Source organism: Cervus canadensis, chromosome 3 (genome assembly GCF_019320065.1).
Source record: "Cervus canadensis isolate Bull #8, Minnesota chromosome 3, ASM1932006v1, whole genome shotgun sequence".
In the NCBI taxonomy this organism is placed as follows: Eukaryota; Metazoa; Chordata; class Mammalia; order Artiodactyla; family Cervidae; genus Cervus; species Cervus canadensis.
The window spans coordinates 91,151,589-91,165,886 of record NC_057388.1 but is presented as its reverse complement, the minus strand read 5'-3'; the positions used below and the strand labels follow the sequence as shown (position 1 = coordinate 91,165,886).

Here is a 14,298-nt window from a genome sequence, read left to right as displayed (position 1 = left end):
GTGGGCAACTCTGCCCACCTGTGGCTCCAAGGACCCCTCCCCAGGGAGGCCCTTCCTTTCCAGCTCTTCACATCCTCTCAAAGTTCAAGGCTCAGCCCAAATACCCCAGCCTCTCCAAGGCATCCTGCAGCCTTTTCCTTGTTCCCCTTGCCCCAGGTTAGAGGTCAGCTGTACTTAATCTGAGCTCTTGAAGTCCATCATCTAACATTTCATCATCTGAGTAACTGGGGTTCTGGCGGTATCCACCCCCCTGACTCAGGGTTCTTCCAGGGCCTGGTCCAGCCTCGGCCATCCTTGGATCCACAGTATCTTGCTCATTTGGAATGTGCCCTGAGCGCTTGTTTGCCTGGTGGGGGAAGAGATGAAGGTCATCTGCTCACAGGACTGCTGTTGGTCCTGGATGTGCTATCTGCCAGTTCCCCTCCTCTGATGTTTTTTTGAGAGGATTTGTGGTTTTCACTGGGACTTTTGCTGACAACGTCAAGTCTCTGTTTTGCTTTCTTCTTTCGCCTCTTGTTGTTCATTCGCTCAGTTGTGTCCGACTCTTTGTGACCCCCGTGGACTGCTGCACACCAGGCTTCCCTGTCCTTCACCATCTCCCAGAACTTGCTCAAACTCATGTCCATTGAGTCAATGGTCCCATCCAACTGTCTCATCCTCTGTTGCCCCCTTCTCTCCCTGTCCTCAATCTCTTCCAGCATCGGGATCTTTTCCAGTGAGTTGGCTCTTCACATCAGGTGGCCAAGGTATTAGAGCTTCAGCTTCAGTATCAGTCCTTCCAATGAATATTCAGGGTTGATTTCATTTAGGACTTTGCACTCTCTCTCCTTGGGATTTCCCTGGTGGCTCAGATGGTAAAGAATCTTCCTGTAATGTAGGAGGCCCAGGTTCGATCCCTGGGTCGGGAAGGTACACTGGACAAGAGAATGACTGCCCACTCCAGCGTTCTTGCCTGGAGAATTCCATGCACAGAGGAGCCTGGTGGGCTACAGTCCTTGGGGTTGCAAAGAGTCTGACATGACTGAGAGACTAACATTAATTAACAAGCTGCTTGGGGTGGGGGATGGTTCTTTGGCTCAGTCATCTACCTCTTCCCATCAGCTTGTTTCTGAGTTATTTGGGCAGGGACTGGGGGGAGAATGAAAGAAATTCCACAGAAGTGCGATGTCCCTGAATAAGATGTAGGCCATTCCTTCCCAGATTTCTCCTGAACTGGAAGAAATATGAAAAACCATTTTCTGGAAATGCACGCCGAAAGGCATCTTGAATAGAAATGAATGAGACCATTAGGATGGAAAACTATATTGTTCCACAGGGAGTTGTTTATTTATTTATTTACTTGACCATTTCTTAAAGCATTTGTTCTCTGCCTTTAATGAAAACCTCTCAGAGGAGGCCTCACTATGGGCGGCAGCCAAGATCTGCCTCATTAAAATGACATCGAGGCTCAGAGCTGGGCAGTGGACCCAGAGGACCAGGTTGCTGACATGCAGTGAAGGGATCTGGGATTTGGGCTGTTAATTTGGCCTGTTGCAGGGATCGGGGTGTGGCTGGGAGGGGCAAAGGAGAAACTTCCCCTGCAGTAGGTGCAGATCCAGGGGGCCAGAGCTGTAATGGACAGTCCCCAAGGAAGCATTGTTTGAACTGGTCAATTTGTATAAGCCATCACTGGTGGACGTTCCCATCTGTGCCTGGCTGGGGTAAACTGAAATGGTTTAGCAGGACAATACGAGACTGTGGACCTCAATTAACCTTTGTGCCAATGACCTGATTTGCATGTATGATGTTTCCATGTGTGTATGAGTTGGCCTCTCTTGCTTTTTTAAAAAAATGAGTCAGTTTATTCAAGTATAGTTTTATACATATATAGCATTTCAAAAAATTTATTTATTTTTGGCTATGCTGGGTCTTTGTTGGTGTGCATGGGCTTTCTCTAGTGCTGGTGAGAGGGGCTACTCTCCAGTTGCAATCCATGGGCTACTCATTGAAGTGATTTCCCTTCTTGAAGAAGCATGGGCCCTAGGTGCAAGAACTTCACTAGTTGTGGCACAGGGGCTTAGTTGCTCTGAGGCATGTGGAATCTTCCTGGACCGAGGATCAAACCCATGTCCCCTGCATTGTTGGCAGGTGGATTCTTAACCACAGGATCACCAGGGATGTTGGATGACCTTTACTGCTTTTACCTGTGCATCTTGGATACCTGCCCTCAGCTCTAAAGTGGGAGTGTCAGAGGTACTTACATCAGGAGGCTGCTAGTTAGGGTCCTAGTAGGAAACATCATACATGCAAATCAGGTCATTGGCACAAAGATTAATAGAAGAGCTGTTGACCAGGTGCCTCCTCAGAGGCAGGGTGGTATTTAGGGGCAAAAACACAGAGGCCCGTTACCTCCCCCAGGACCAAATGGAGGCAGACAGGAAGCAATTCACAGACCCCGGGGATGGGGAGGCTGAGTACACACAGCCCACCTCCCCTCTTCCTAGCCTCTCCCCCTCTCACTGGGCTCCTGCTGATTATCCTCAGTTGGCTGCACCTAACTCGGCCCAAGGGCAAGTAACCTGCAGATGTAAGGGTGTCTGGGCACAGAGAAAGGAAGAGAGCAGAGCTGGGTGTGTGTGTGAGTGGGGGGCGGGGTGGGGGGCAGGCGGAAGTTTCACAGCACTAAAAATGTGTTCAAATGAAATGAGAGTCCCTGGAAGGTGCTGGACAGTGACTGATGCAAAGTCAGGCATTCTGTGGGCAATGACTATCTATCATCAACATTATCATCATCATTACCACCACCATTATCACTGTTGCTACCATCGCTAATCTTATTGCTAGTACTACTACTGACATGCCCACCTGCCACCACTAGCTCGGGCTGACTCATACACGTATGCTGGGGACCAGCCCCAGCTTCCCCCCTTGCAGATCTATTTCAGCGTGTGCAGGATGCTTTGAGGGCCCAGCCAGACAAGCTATGGGATGAAACTAAGACTTGACCTTTGTCATCAGCATCACCTCTTTCCTTTCCCCCACAGGGAGCCTGCACTCCTCACGTGACACTGCTGTGCCCAGTGCCCCGTGCCCCGAGGCCGCGTCTCTGAAATGAAAGCCATGCCTTGGAACTGGACTTGCCTGCTCTCCCATCTCCTGATGGTGGGGATGGGCTCCTCCACTCTGCTCCCCCGGCAATCACCTCCACCATCCCAGAAGCGGTCTTTTGTCACATTCCGCGGGGAGCCTGCCGAGAGCTTCAACCACCTGGTGGTGGACGAGAGGACAGGGCACATTTACGTGGGGGCCGTCAATCGGATCTACAAGCTCTCCAGTGACCTGAAGGTCCTGGTGACCCACCAGACGGGGCCGGACGAGGACAACCCCAAGTGCTACCCACCCCGCATCGTCCAGACATGCAACGAGCCCCTGACCCCCACCAACAATGTCAACAAGATGCTGCTGATAGACTACAAGGAGAACAGGCTAATCGCCTGTGGGAGCCTGTACCAGGGCATCTGCAAGCTTCTGAGGCTGGAGGACCTATTCAAGCTGGGGGAGCCTTTCCACAAGAAGGAGCACTACCTGTCTGGGGTCAACGAGAGTGGCTCTGTCTTTGGGGTGATCGTCTCCTACAACAACCTGGATGACAAGCTCTTCATTGCCACCGCTGTGGATGGGAAGCCGGAGTATTTCCCCACCATCTCCAGCCGGAAACTGACCAAGAACTCGGAGGCAGATGGCATGTTCGCATATGTCTTCCACGACGAGTTTGTGGCCTCGATGATCAAGATCCCTTCAGACACCTTCACCGTCATCCCTGACTTTGATATCTACTATGTCTACGGCTTTAGCAGTGGCAACTTTGTCTACTTTTTGACCCTCCAGCCTGAGATGGTGTCTCCCCCGGGCTCCACCACAAAGGAGCAGGTTTATACGTCCAAGCTTGTGAGGCTTTGCAAGGAGGACACGGCCTTCAATTCCTATGTGGAGGTGCCCATCGGCTGTGAGCGTGGTGGGGTGGAGTACCGCCTGCTGCAGGCCGCCTACCTGTCCAAAGCCGGGGCCGTGCTCGCCCGGACCCTCGGGGTCCGCCCGGAGGACGACCTCCTCTTCACCGTCTTCTCCAAAGGCCAAAAGCGGAAGATGAAATCCCTGGACGAGTCGGCCTTATGCATCTTCATCCTGAAGCAGATCAACGACCGCATTAAGGAGCGGCTGCAGTCCTGCTACCGGGGCGAGGGCACGCTGGACCTGGCCTGGCTCAAGGTGAAGGACATTCCCTGCAGCAGCGCGGTGAGTCCAGGGAGGACCCGCGGGCCGGGAGGGCACAGTGAGGAGGCCCAGGCTGTGGTCTCCACAGGGTGTGAACCACCTGTCCCATTTTGTAGACAAGACAAATATATCCCACCTCTGGGGCTCCTTAGACTCGGATCATCACCAGCTCAGGCATGCTGTGACTACTGGCACTGAGCTTATGAGAGTCAGAGCTGGAGCTGAATGTAGATTTCCTATCGGCACTTTTCCCTATTCCGATTGGCTCATTGGCTGAAAGAGGCGGGGCTAGAATAGGCGGGAATTGTATGCTGTACATTCCGCGTGGACCAGGCATTGTTGAAGGCTGCGTTGTGTGTGCTGTGATACCAGATGTGTACCCAGCTTCTTTTTTTTTTTTTTAATTAATTGATTTATTTTAATTGGAGGAAAATTATATTACAACATTGTGATTTTTTTGCCATACATAAACATGAATCAGCCACAGGTATACATGCGTCCCCCCATCCTGAACCCCCCTCCCACCTCCCTCCCCACCATATCCCTCCAGACTGTCCCAGATCACTGGCTTTGGATGCCTCACCTCTTGCACTGAACTTACACTGGTGTACCCACCTTCTTACCAACCACACCTGTTAGTCACCCTTCTGGGAGCGGAGAATAAAACCATTGGGTGATGGGGGGAGAGCTTAGAGTAAAACCACTACTGGGAGTAGGGAAGGCAGTCATTTCACATTTGGAGTAGATGTAGAACTTCTGAAGAGGTATGTTTTTTGCCCCTTGTGTCTTTAGGAAATAGCAAAATAAGATCAGAAGGAATAGGATGAGAGTCCAGTGAACATAGATGAAAAACAGAGCTTGCTTAGAAAACTGCATTTGTTAAGCATCTTCTCTGTGAACAGTTCCATGGAAAAGATATGTCACAATGTCCAGAAGCAGCCATGGAGCAGTGCTGGGTGACAGAAGGGCTGAAGGAAACTGGAGGAAGGGGAGAGTGAAGGGTTGGTTTGGGAAGCCTGCCCAGGGTTCCGATGGACAGACTGGACCTCAGGTTGCTGGGTGACCACAGGTGCTACGGGTGACACAGACTCCTGCCTCTCCCAACCTAACCCACTTGTGACCCAAAGTGAAAAGCATCTGCCTTTCTATGGCTCGACTTCTGTTCATCTTCATGGTTGTTTTTTTCTCAACCACTCTTCAAGTGACTTGGAAGGTTTAGCTATTGGCATCTTTTATGCCCTGTCACTCTCCTTTCCCTTTTTCCTATTTATTGTCCATTTGAAAAATTATGAACCTTGTTTGAGAAAATCTATCCCATAATATTAGTGTAGGAGAAGAAAAGTCAGTTCACTCATCAGGTAGAAGCATGCATTTGTGTGGATGTAGTTCTTGACTCCTAGTCAAACTTTGGTGGAATCCCATATTAGGAGAGGGTATTTGGATTGATTACAGAAGTGCAAGTTTTGTTCATAAAGTGTGGCTGCTTGCCAAGCAGCCCTCAGAGGACACTGGCACCCCACCCCTAGCATGTGGTGAGGTCATTCCTCGGGGCACTGGGATTTGGGGTGATGGCAGGGGAGAGGAAGAGAAAGAAGGAACTCACTTGCCACCCAAAGTTTGTCTTTGGTGCTCTGGCATTTAGGCTCAGGCTGTTTTCTAGTGATGAGTTTTCCAGTGGCTGAAATGAAAAGGTGTCATTTCTTCTTGGGGGTCCTGAAAAGCCAGGAGACCCCCTAGTGTCACAAAGGGAAATGAAGAGGCATTGAAGAGGCACCACAAGCCAAAGAAAGAAGCAACACATTGAGGGGACTTGAGGCCAGGGAGCGGAGGGGACTCCCTTGTGTCTGCTGAGCCCTAGAGACTTTGGTTTGGGCAGTAGGTGATCCACTCAAGAATCTATAAGATGGGTTCATGAACTTCCTGGGCTGTGGACAGCTCCCACATGAAGGCAATGAATGACAGGCCAGATGCTGTGCTGTGTGTATGTTTATTACACACTCAAATGTAGGTCTCTGGGGGAAATGCCCTAAGAGTGTTTCCATGGGAAGGTGCTCAGAGATCTCCCAGTCTATACCTTTGTTTTGAGGCCCAACAACTTGAGTGAGTTGCCCTAAGTCACATACTTTGTGTGTGCATGGCAAAGACTGCATTTGAGGAGAAAACCCTTGCCTCTCACCACCACGCTTGCACACATGCCCACACACACCTCTATACACATGCATATGCATGTACACAAGAAATATCCCCATGAGCTCACACGCATGCTCCCTGTGTTAGAAAATAGTAAGTTTATGCTGTATGATTACTTAACAGCTAGTTGTTTTAAGATTAGAAGGGTTGGCTATTTTTGCTGCAGAAAACTTGCTCCTAGCCTGTCTTTTGGGGCGATGCTTTTGGGAGTAAAATCAGCGGCGGGGATCAACCTGATTGCCCACAGGCAAGCATTTGTCTCGCCCTTGCTCCCTGCCATAGCACAAAAAGCAGAGTTCATCACGGGGTGTCTGCAGAGCTGTAGGTCCTAACATCCGCCTGGCGGCCTTGGAGAGAACAGAGGAAAGGCAGCTTTGCAAGACAGGCTAATGCCAGTACTGGGACTAATGGAGCCAGATAACAAGCTTTTGATTTTTCTTTGGGCTTTAATTAGCCTTTTCAAGTTCGAGGCAAGTTCAGGGTTGAGAGCAGAAAGGAGGAGGCCAGAAACTCCACACAGGGCTGGGGCTGTCTCCCCAGCCAGTCTAAAAGGCCACACTGGCTTTTAATGCACAGTATCAGTTTCCTTTGATTCACCCGATGCTCGAGTTACTTTGCTCTGGGGCTAGGCTATGGTTCTTTTGGCCTCAGCCCAGACCACACAGGTTTCACCCGCCGTCAGCCAGGCCAGGCTCCTGAGCATTCCGGATGAGGAGCCCTCTCGGGCACACTGTTTGCAAACCCAGCTTTTCCCGCACTCTTCATTCTCAAGGCCATTGCATTCCTTTCTCTTTTGCCTTCTTACCTTGAGGCAATTAGGGATGGGGATGGGACGAATCCTAGAATTTTGTTTTGTTTTGTTTTGCCTCCGAGTCCCAGATTCCCTTGAGGCCTGAGAAAGGGAACCCTATCTCAGATGACCTCTGTCCTGTGACGTTTCAGCTGCAGCAAAGTGGAGGAGGGGTGTGTAAGGCACAGGAGGCTGACTTTAGGACTTATGTTTTGTAGGGTTGGGTGCCTTATAGGTTTTGTCATAGTTACAGCTCAAAGAGCTTGCAAAGTGGTTCATTTTAAAGTTGAGGTGAAATTGACATGTAACATGACATTAATTTCAGATGTACAGCATAATGGTTCAATATTTGTATATACTGCAAAATGATCACTGCAAGAGTCTAGTTAACAGTCCATCAGTGTACATAGTTACATATTTCCTTATGACCAGAACTTTTAAGATCTATTCTCTTGTAGCATTGACATATATACACTGCCATGTGTAAAATAGGTAGCTAGTGGGAAGCTGCTGCATAACACAGGGAGCTCAGCTCAGTGCTCTGTGATGACCTAGAGGGGTGGGATGGGGGGCATGGGAGGGAGGCTCAAGAGGGAGGGGATATGTTTATATTTAGCTGATTCATATAGTGCAGCAGAAACTAACGCAACATTGTAAAGCAATTATATTAAAAAACAAAAAACAAACCTCTGCTCTGTTCAGTTCAGTCGCTCAGTCATGTCCAACTCTTTGTGACCCCATGGACTGCAGCACACCAGGCCTCCCTGTCCATCATCAACTCTCGGAGTTTACTCAAACTCATGTCGCCATCCAACCATCTCATCCTCTGTTGTCCCCTTCTCCTCCCACCTTCAGTCTTTCCCAGCATCGGGGGCTTTTCCAATGAGTCAGTTCTTCGCATCAGGTGGCCAAAGTATTGGAGTTTCAGCTTCAGCATCAGTCCTTCCAATGAATATTCAGGATTGACTTCCTTTAGGATGGACTGGCTGGATCTCCTTACATCCCAAGGGACTCTCAAGAGTCTTCTCCAACACCACAGTTCAAAAACATCACTTCTTCAGCGCTCAGCTTTCTTTATAGTCCAACTCTCATGTCCATACATGACTACTGGAAAAATCATAGCTTTGATTAGATGGATCTTCGTTGGCAAAGTAATGTCTCTGCTTTTTAATAAGCTGTCTAGGTTGGTCATAACTTTTCTTCCAAGAGCAAGTGCCTTTTAATTTCATGGCTGTAGTCACCATCTGCAGTGATTTTGGAGCCCAAAAAATAGTCTCTCGCTGTTTCTCCTGTTTCCCCATCTATTTGCCATGAAGTGATGGGACCAGATGCCATGATCTTAGCTTTCTGAATGTTGAGTTTTAACCCAACTTTTTCACTCTCCTCTTCCACTTTCATCAAGAGGTTCTTTAGTTCTTCTTCGCTTTCTGCCATAAGGGTGGTGTCATCTACATATCTGAGGTTATTGCTATTTCTCCCAGCAATCTTGATTCCAGCTTGTGCTTCATCCAGTCCAGCATTTCTCATGATGTACTCTGCATATAAGTTAAATAATCAGGGTGACAATATACAGCCTAGATGTACTCTTTTCCCGATTTGGAACCAGTCTGTTGTTCCATGTCCAGTTCTAACTGTTGCTTCCTGACCTGCATATAGGTTTCTCAGGAGGCAGGTCAGGTGGTCTGGTATTCCCATCTCTTGAAGAATTTTCCACAGTTTGTACTCTCTTAGCAACTCTCAAATATACAACACAGTGTGTACATGCTAAGTTGCTTCAGTTGTGTCTGACTCTTTGCAACCCCATGGACTGTAGCCCGCCATGCTCCCCTGTCCACAGCAAGAATACTGGAGTAGATTGCCATTCCCTCCTCCAGGGGGTCTTCCCAAACCAGGGATTGAACCTGTATCTCTTTTGTCTCCTGAATTGGCAGGCAGGTTCTTTACCATTAGCACCTCCTGGGAAGCCCATAGTACACAGTAACATGAACTGTATCACCATGCTCTACATTACATCCCAAGACTAATTTATTTTGTAACTGGAAGTCCATCCCTTTGGCCCGTTGACTCGTTTAATGCACTCTTGTTGTCCTAATTCCTTGAGCTAGAATACTTGTCCCATGGTGCTCTTCAGGCTTTTCGGGTCTCTTCCATTTTCTGGGATTCACATTTCTTCCCCTGAACTCATGCCTCCAGGACTACGAGCAGGAAGCAGTATGAACCTGAGGCCCCAGCTCCTCACCAGGTCCCTGCTGTATTCAGCTGTACTCAGGGAAGATGAGGTCTGAGGGTCTGCATGTGTGGGGCATCAGTGGAGCCATGTGGTGGCCCATAGTCTGGTGACCAGGTGAGAGGACAGACTTTGGCTGGGAACCTGGAGTCTTGATCTGCAGACCCTCGGGGAGCAACCTGTTGTCTTTACTCTTGGATAACCAGGGAAGTCTGGTTGAGTCCCCATCGTGGATAAGGGCCAGTCAGTGAGGAATGGCCTCCTCAATGGATTGTGTCCCTGTGAGTGTCAGTACATGTTGCAAATGCAAATCCCAGAATGGGCATTGGGTGTAGAGGCTGGGGAAGCAGCCCAGGTGTTTGCTGGTGCTTGGGGAGGGCAGCGTGCGGGAAGGGGGAAGAAACTTCTGCCTTTGTCTTCTGGCCCATTCCTTCTTGGGGGCTGTTTTTTTTTTCCCCCAGCCTGAATGGAAAGAGGTATCCAAGATCAAATGGGCTGGTGTCTGAAAATTGCTCTAAGGACCTCAGGAGGGCCTGGGCAGAGGATGGGTCCTAGAGGGATTGACCAGGCCTCCTCCCAGTGTGTCTTAGGATTTGGGAGACTGTAGACCAGCCTAAGGTCCTTTGCTGGTGAGCATCCAAGGGTGAGGGTTAAGGATAGTGGTGTAATTTCTGTGTTTCTGCTATTCAGCACTGAGATGGTCTCTATCTTTGGTCCCTTTAAAGGCTACTGCCTAGTCTCCCCAAACCTTCTTCTGTCTGCAATTGGAGTGAGAAGCTCATAGCCTGAGGCTATTGTCATGTCCCATGACCTGAGCAGGCTAAGGTAACAGCTCTCTGTCCCTTTCTGGGAGCCCCAAGAATCCTGACCTGGAGTAGGCCACCAGGCTGGAGAGTGTGCTGTTGGGCTCCAAGACCTTGTGTTCTTCGTGGGTGGAGAAGCCGGGCATCCTAGTGCTCCCCAGGCATAGCTATCTACACCTCCTCACCCTTTCTTCAGCCTTCTGGGGTCATCTACAGAACACTAGACCTTCTGCCTACAAATGAGTTAATGAATGGATGAAATTTTTATTAGACCCTTGGCAATGTACTCTCTCCTGGCTGATGCCAAGAATCATGAAATGACATCAGTCTCTAGGAGCCTAAGAGTCCAGAAGAGAGATGCCTCCGAGCAGGTCATTATAGCCTCTGTGATGTGAACAAGGGCTGTGGCCCTGGGAGTGACCATCACTCACGCCACTTAAGTCTTCCCTAACTTTGGAACCAATTGAGAAGTGGGTGTAGTAGTTAGGCAGCATCAGCTTTAATGCTGAGAAGGCTGGATAGGGCAGAAAACGTCAGTCACCAACTCTTTGTGACCCCCTGGACTATAGCCCGCCAGGCTCCTCTGTCCATGGAATTATACAGGCAAGAATATTGGAGTGGGTTGCCATGCCCTCCTCCAGGGGATCTTCTCAACACAGGGACTGAACCTGGGTCTCCCGCATTGCAGGCAGATTCTTTACTATCTAAGCCACCAGACCTCAGCTGCTTAATCTCCGCCTCCAAGACTTGAACTTAGAGTGACCATCCAATAGAAGACATTGGTCCACGGGGCAGAAACTGTGACCAGAATCCCCGCATCGCCCCTGTCTAGCCTCCAAGCAGAGCATATTGGCCTCTGAGCCACCTGACAATCCCACTGGAGAGTCCTTGTGGGGTCTGACAACTTATAAAGGGCTTCATTGCTTCCTCTTCTTCTCCCGGCAGTTCTGTGGGATAATAGGAAAGGCGGACATCCCATCTAGCTGAGGAAGTGGAGGATCAGAAAAGTCAAGGACTTCACTGAAGGTCATGTAATCGGTGGACCAGAACCTTCTATACATCCTAATTCTCAGCCTGGGGCTCTTCCCACTGGTGTTTCTCGATAGGGCCGTAGGGGGACCTGGGGCAGGGGGATGACTGGTGGCACTGGGCACTTGCGTTGCTGGACTGTAGAGCCCTATGTGCCCACGGCACTCTGCAGTCCCTGCAGAACCAGGAAATCCCTCACGTTTCCTGGAGCCCCTGATTGAGAGCCGTTGCCAGACCAGGCGTCTTCTCGACTTCGAGGTTTACTTGCCAGTCCCGCTCAGACTCACAGAGGTCCTCGGACCGAGCTTTTCATTTGTAACCCCAAGCTTCGCTTCGCCTCCGGCAGTGGGGAGAACCCGCTGGTGTGTGCTGTCGCTCTGACTCACGTCCCAGCTCTCACAGGGCGGCCCTGGGAGGGGACAGGGTCACTCCCTGGATGCGGGCTGGCCTCCCAGCCCAGCCTGGATGGCCACTCAGTGAGGTCTGGCGCCTGGGATCCTGACACTCCACCAGAGTCCGTATCCGGAACGGCCAGGCAGCCACCCCCAGCTCCGGGGGCTGGATTGTGCCCATCTGCTCGGGCTGTTTTCTTTTCCTGTAGGCAGGAAGCATGGCTCTGACTAGATGGGTGTATCCTGTTGTTTATGGTGCAAGGCAAGGCTTTCTCTTTCTGCTCAGCCAAAGTCCTCTCTTAGACCATGATCTCCCGTCCCTGCTTCCTCAGCTCCACTACATTCGAGACATACACGCGCGCGTGCGCGCGCACACACACACACACACACACACACACACACACACTGGGACCCAGCCCATACGCCACACTCAAGTCCCCCTGCCAGTATACATCACAAATCTCCTTTCATGTCAGTGCAAGCCCTCCCCCCTCACAGCCCAATGACCCCTTCTGGTTTAGCTTTGGGGGGCTTCCAGGTCACAACTCCAGTCGTTATAGATTCAAACTTTTCCCCCTCCCCTTGAGAAGACTTCTGTCCCAAGTATTCAGGTGAAAAGGACACCTACCTCTTTCTCTTTGGGAGAAAGCATTTGCAATAAAAGTTGCATCCCGGCCAAGTACATGCGGTGCTTTGGGTCCCTGATGGTGGCCAAGCTCTAGGTGATGAGCTGGCCTGGTGAGAGGAAGGGGCCTGAAGCTGGCCCCCTCTGCTGGGTGTGACCTCCCAGGAACCACTGTGGAGCCCATCGGGCCAGCAAGGAGGGTGATGAGATCCAGGAATCAGGTCTGCAGATGTTAACCCAGACAGCTGCCATGGCCATAAGGCAGGGTTTACCAAACGGGGGATTAGGACATGGGGCCAGCCCTGCCATGTCTTCACACTGAGAGCCTGACTCTGACTTCATGAAGCCCCGCATGGAAGCGTGCACCCTGGTACACACCCACTCGTGCACACGCGTCCTCTCTGCCTGGATGTCCAACTCACCCTGTCTGTCCCCTGTCTTTTCTCTCTGTCACTCTCTCTGCTGTGCTTCACTTTCTCACTTACACTCATACCCTGTGCAAGGCACCCCCGAGGCTCCCCGTTTCTGTGATGGATCCTCCCCTACACCCCCACACCACACACAGCAGCTCACACCATGAGTACAGCCATGGACACACACCCATGTACACACACACTCGTGCACACACACCCCTAGACGGTGTGCAATGGGCCAGCCCAAATCAGCAACTGAGCCTCTCATTCGGTCAGCACCCAGACCAGCCCAACTTATCCATCCAGGTCTGCCTTTCCTTCAATTCCTATCATCCTCTCAGGGTGGCGTCTTGGCCAGGATGCTGGCCTGCAAGCTTGGGTCTTTGAGTCTCAGCCAGGTCCCGCTCGTGAAAGGTCACTGAGCTGGTGAGTGGTTTCCCTTTTGCTTTGAATCATGCATTTCATCTTTTAGAAGGAGGCGATAAAACTATATCCCTTTAATAAAGTGTGCCGAGACTCCTAGGGAAAGAGAAATACAGAGACATTCATAAATGATGATAGACACAGAGCACCTTATATTAGTAGAACACTGAAACAGCTCACGGCATCATCCGTATAGTCTCCTTTGGTTACAGTAACCACTTGAGGAGACAGAAAGGGATTTAATAATATTGCTGTGCTTTCATACCTATGTTTTTTTCCTCCACTGATGTCTGCTTTTGAGAAATTTGGGCTGTGCCAGACCCAGACATTATGTTCGGAATCCCAGGCCTGGAGTGTGCCCACCCGCCTTCCCTGCCATCCGGCACATGATATGAATGCAAAGTCAAGGCCTTTGAAGGAGAGGAGATGTTTCCAGCTAGATCCTCCCTGTGGTCACCTTCCTGTGCCCCTCTGGTTTTTGTAAGGCAGAAGGGAATGGCTCCTCTTTGGCCCACGGCGCTGGCGTCACTTCATTTACAAAGTTAGTGGAAAGAAGGAAAAAAGACAACTCACGGAGCTCTCCATTCAGTCTCTCAATTTACATATTTTAAAATTTTTCCTAGTGAATTGGGCCCCGCATGCCGTCTGCATATATGAAACGGGATCAGCCGGGGGAGAAGAAAGCCCGCATCTTTTCCCAGTCTTGGTGTCATTACTGTGTCTCTGTCAGTGTTCCAAAATATAATGGGATTTGTTTGGCTGATTTATACTGCATGCCGGCAACATTATCCAGACCCACTCTTGGGCCCGAGGAGTGAAGAGGGGGAAGATGCATGGTAACGAGACTGGGGCTAATAAAATTTATTCCTCCTAACAAGGGAATGACCTCCCCCGTAATTCAGCCTGGCGAGCCGGGCCACTGCTTCCCAGCGCTGGCCAGAAAACACGCAAACTTAATCATTGTGGTGTGCCGCGCTCCAATTACAGTTCCGGTGGCGGCTCAGGCTGTCTGCAGTAGACAGGGAGAGCAGTGGGGACGTGGAATTGATGGGCTGGGGGACGGGGAGGTGGCTCTTGGTCCTTGACAGGCAGCCGCTGGGGACCTCTGAAGCTTAAGGTACCCAAGGAAAGGGACAGCACCCATGTGAGTTT

At 50.4% G+C, this 14,298-nt stretch overlaps 1 protein-coding gene across 1 annotated transcript in view; it reads left to right on the top strand.

Moving 5' to 3' along the window:
• The window catches only part of PLXNA4 (plexin A4), a 471,238-nt gene that overhangs the window by 68,021 nt on the left and 388,919 nt on the right, over positions 1-14,298 (top strand). The window contains exon 2 of the mRNA XM_043463742.1: positions 3,024-4,275. Coding sequence (XP_043319677.1) covers positions 3,091-4,275 — 1,185 coding nt within the window. The 5' untranslated portion in view covers positions 3,024-3,090. The remainder of the gene's footprint in view (positions 1-3,023; positions 4,276-14,298) is intronic.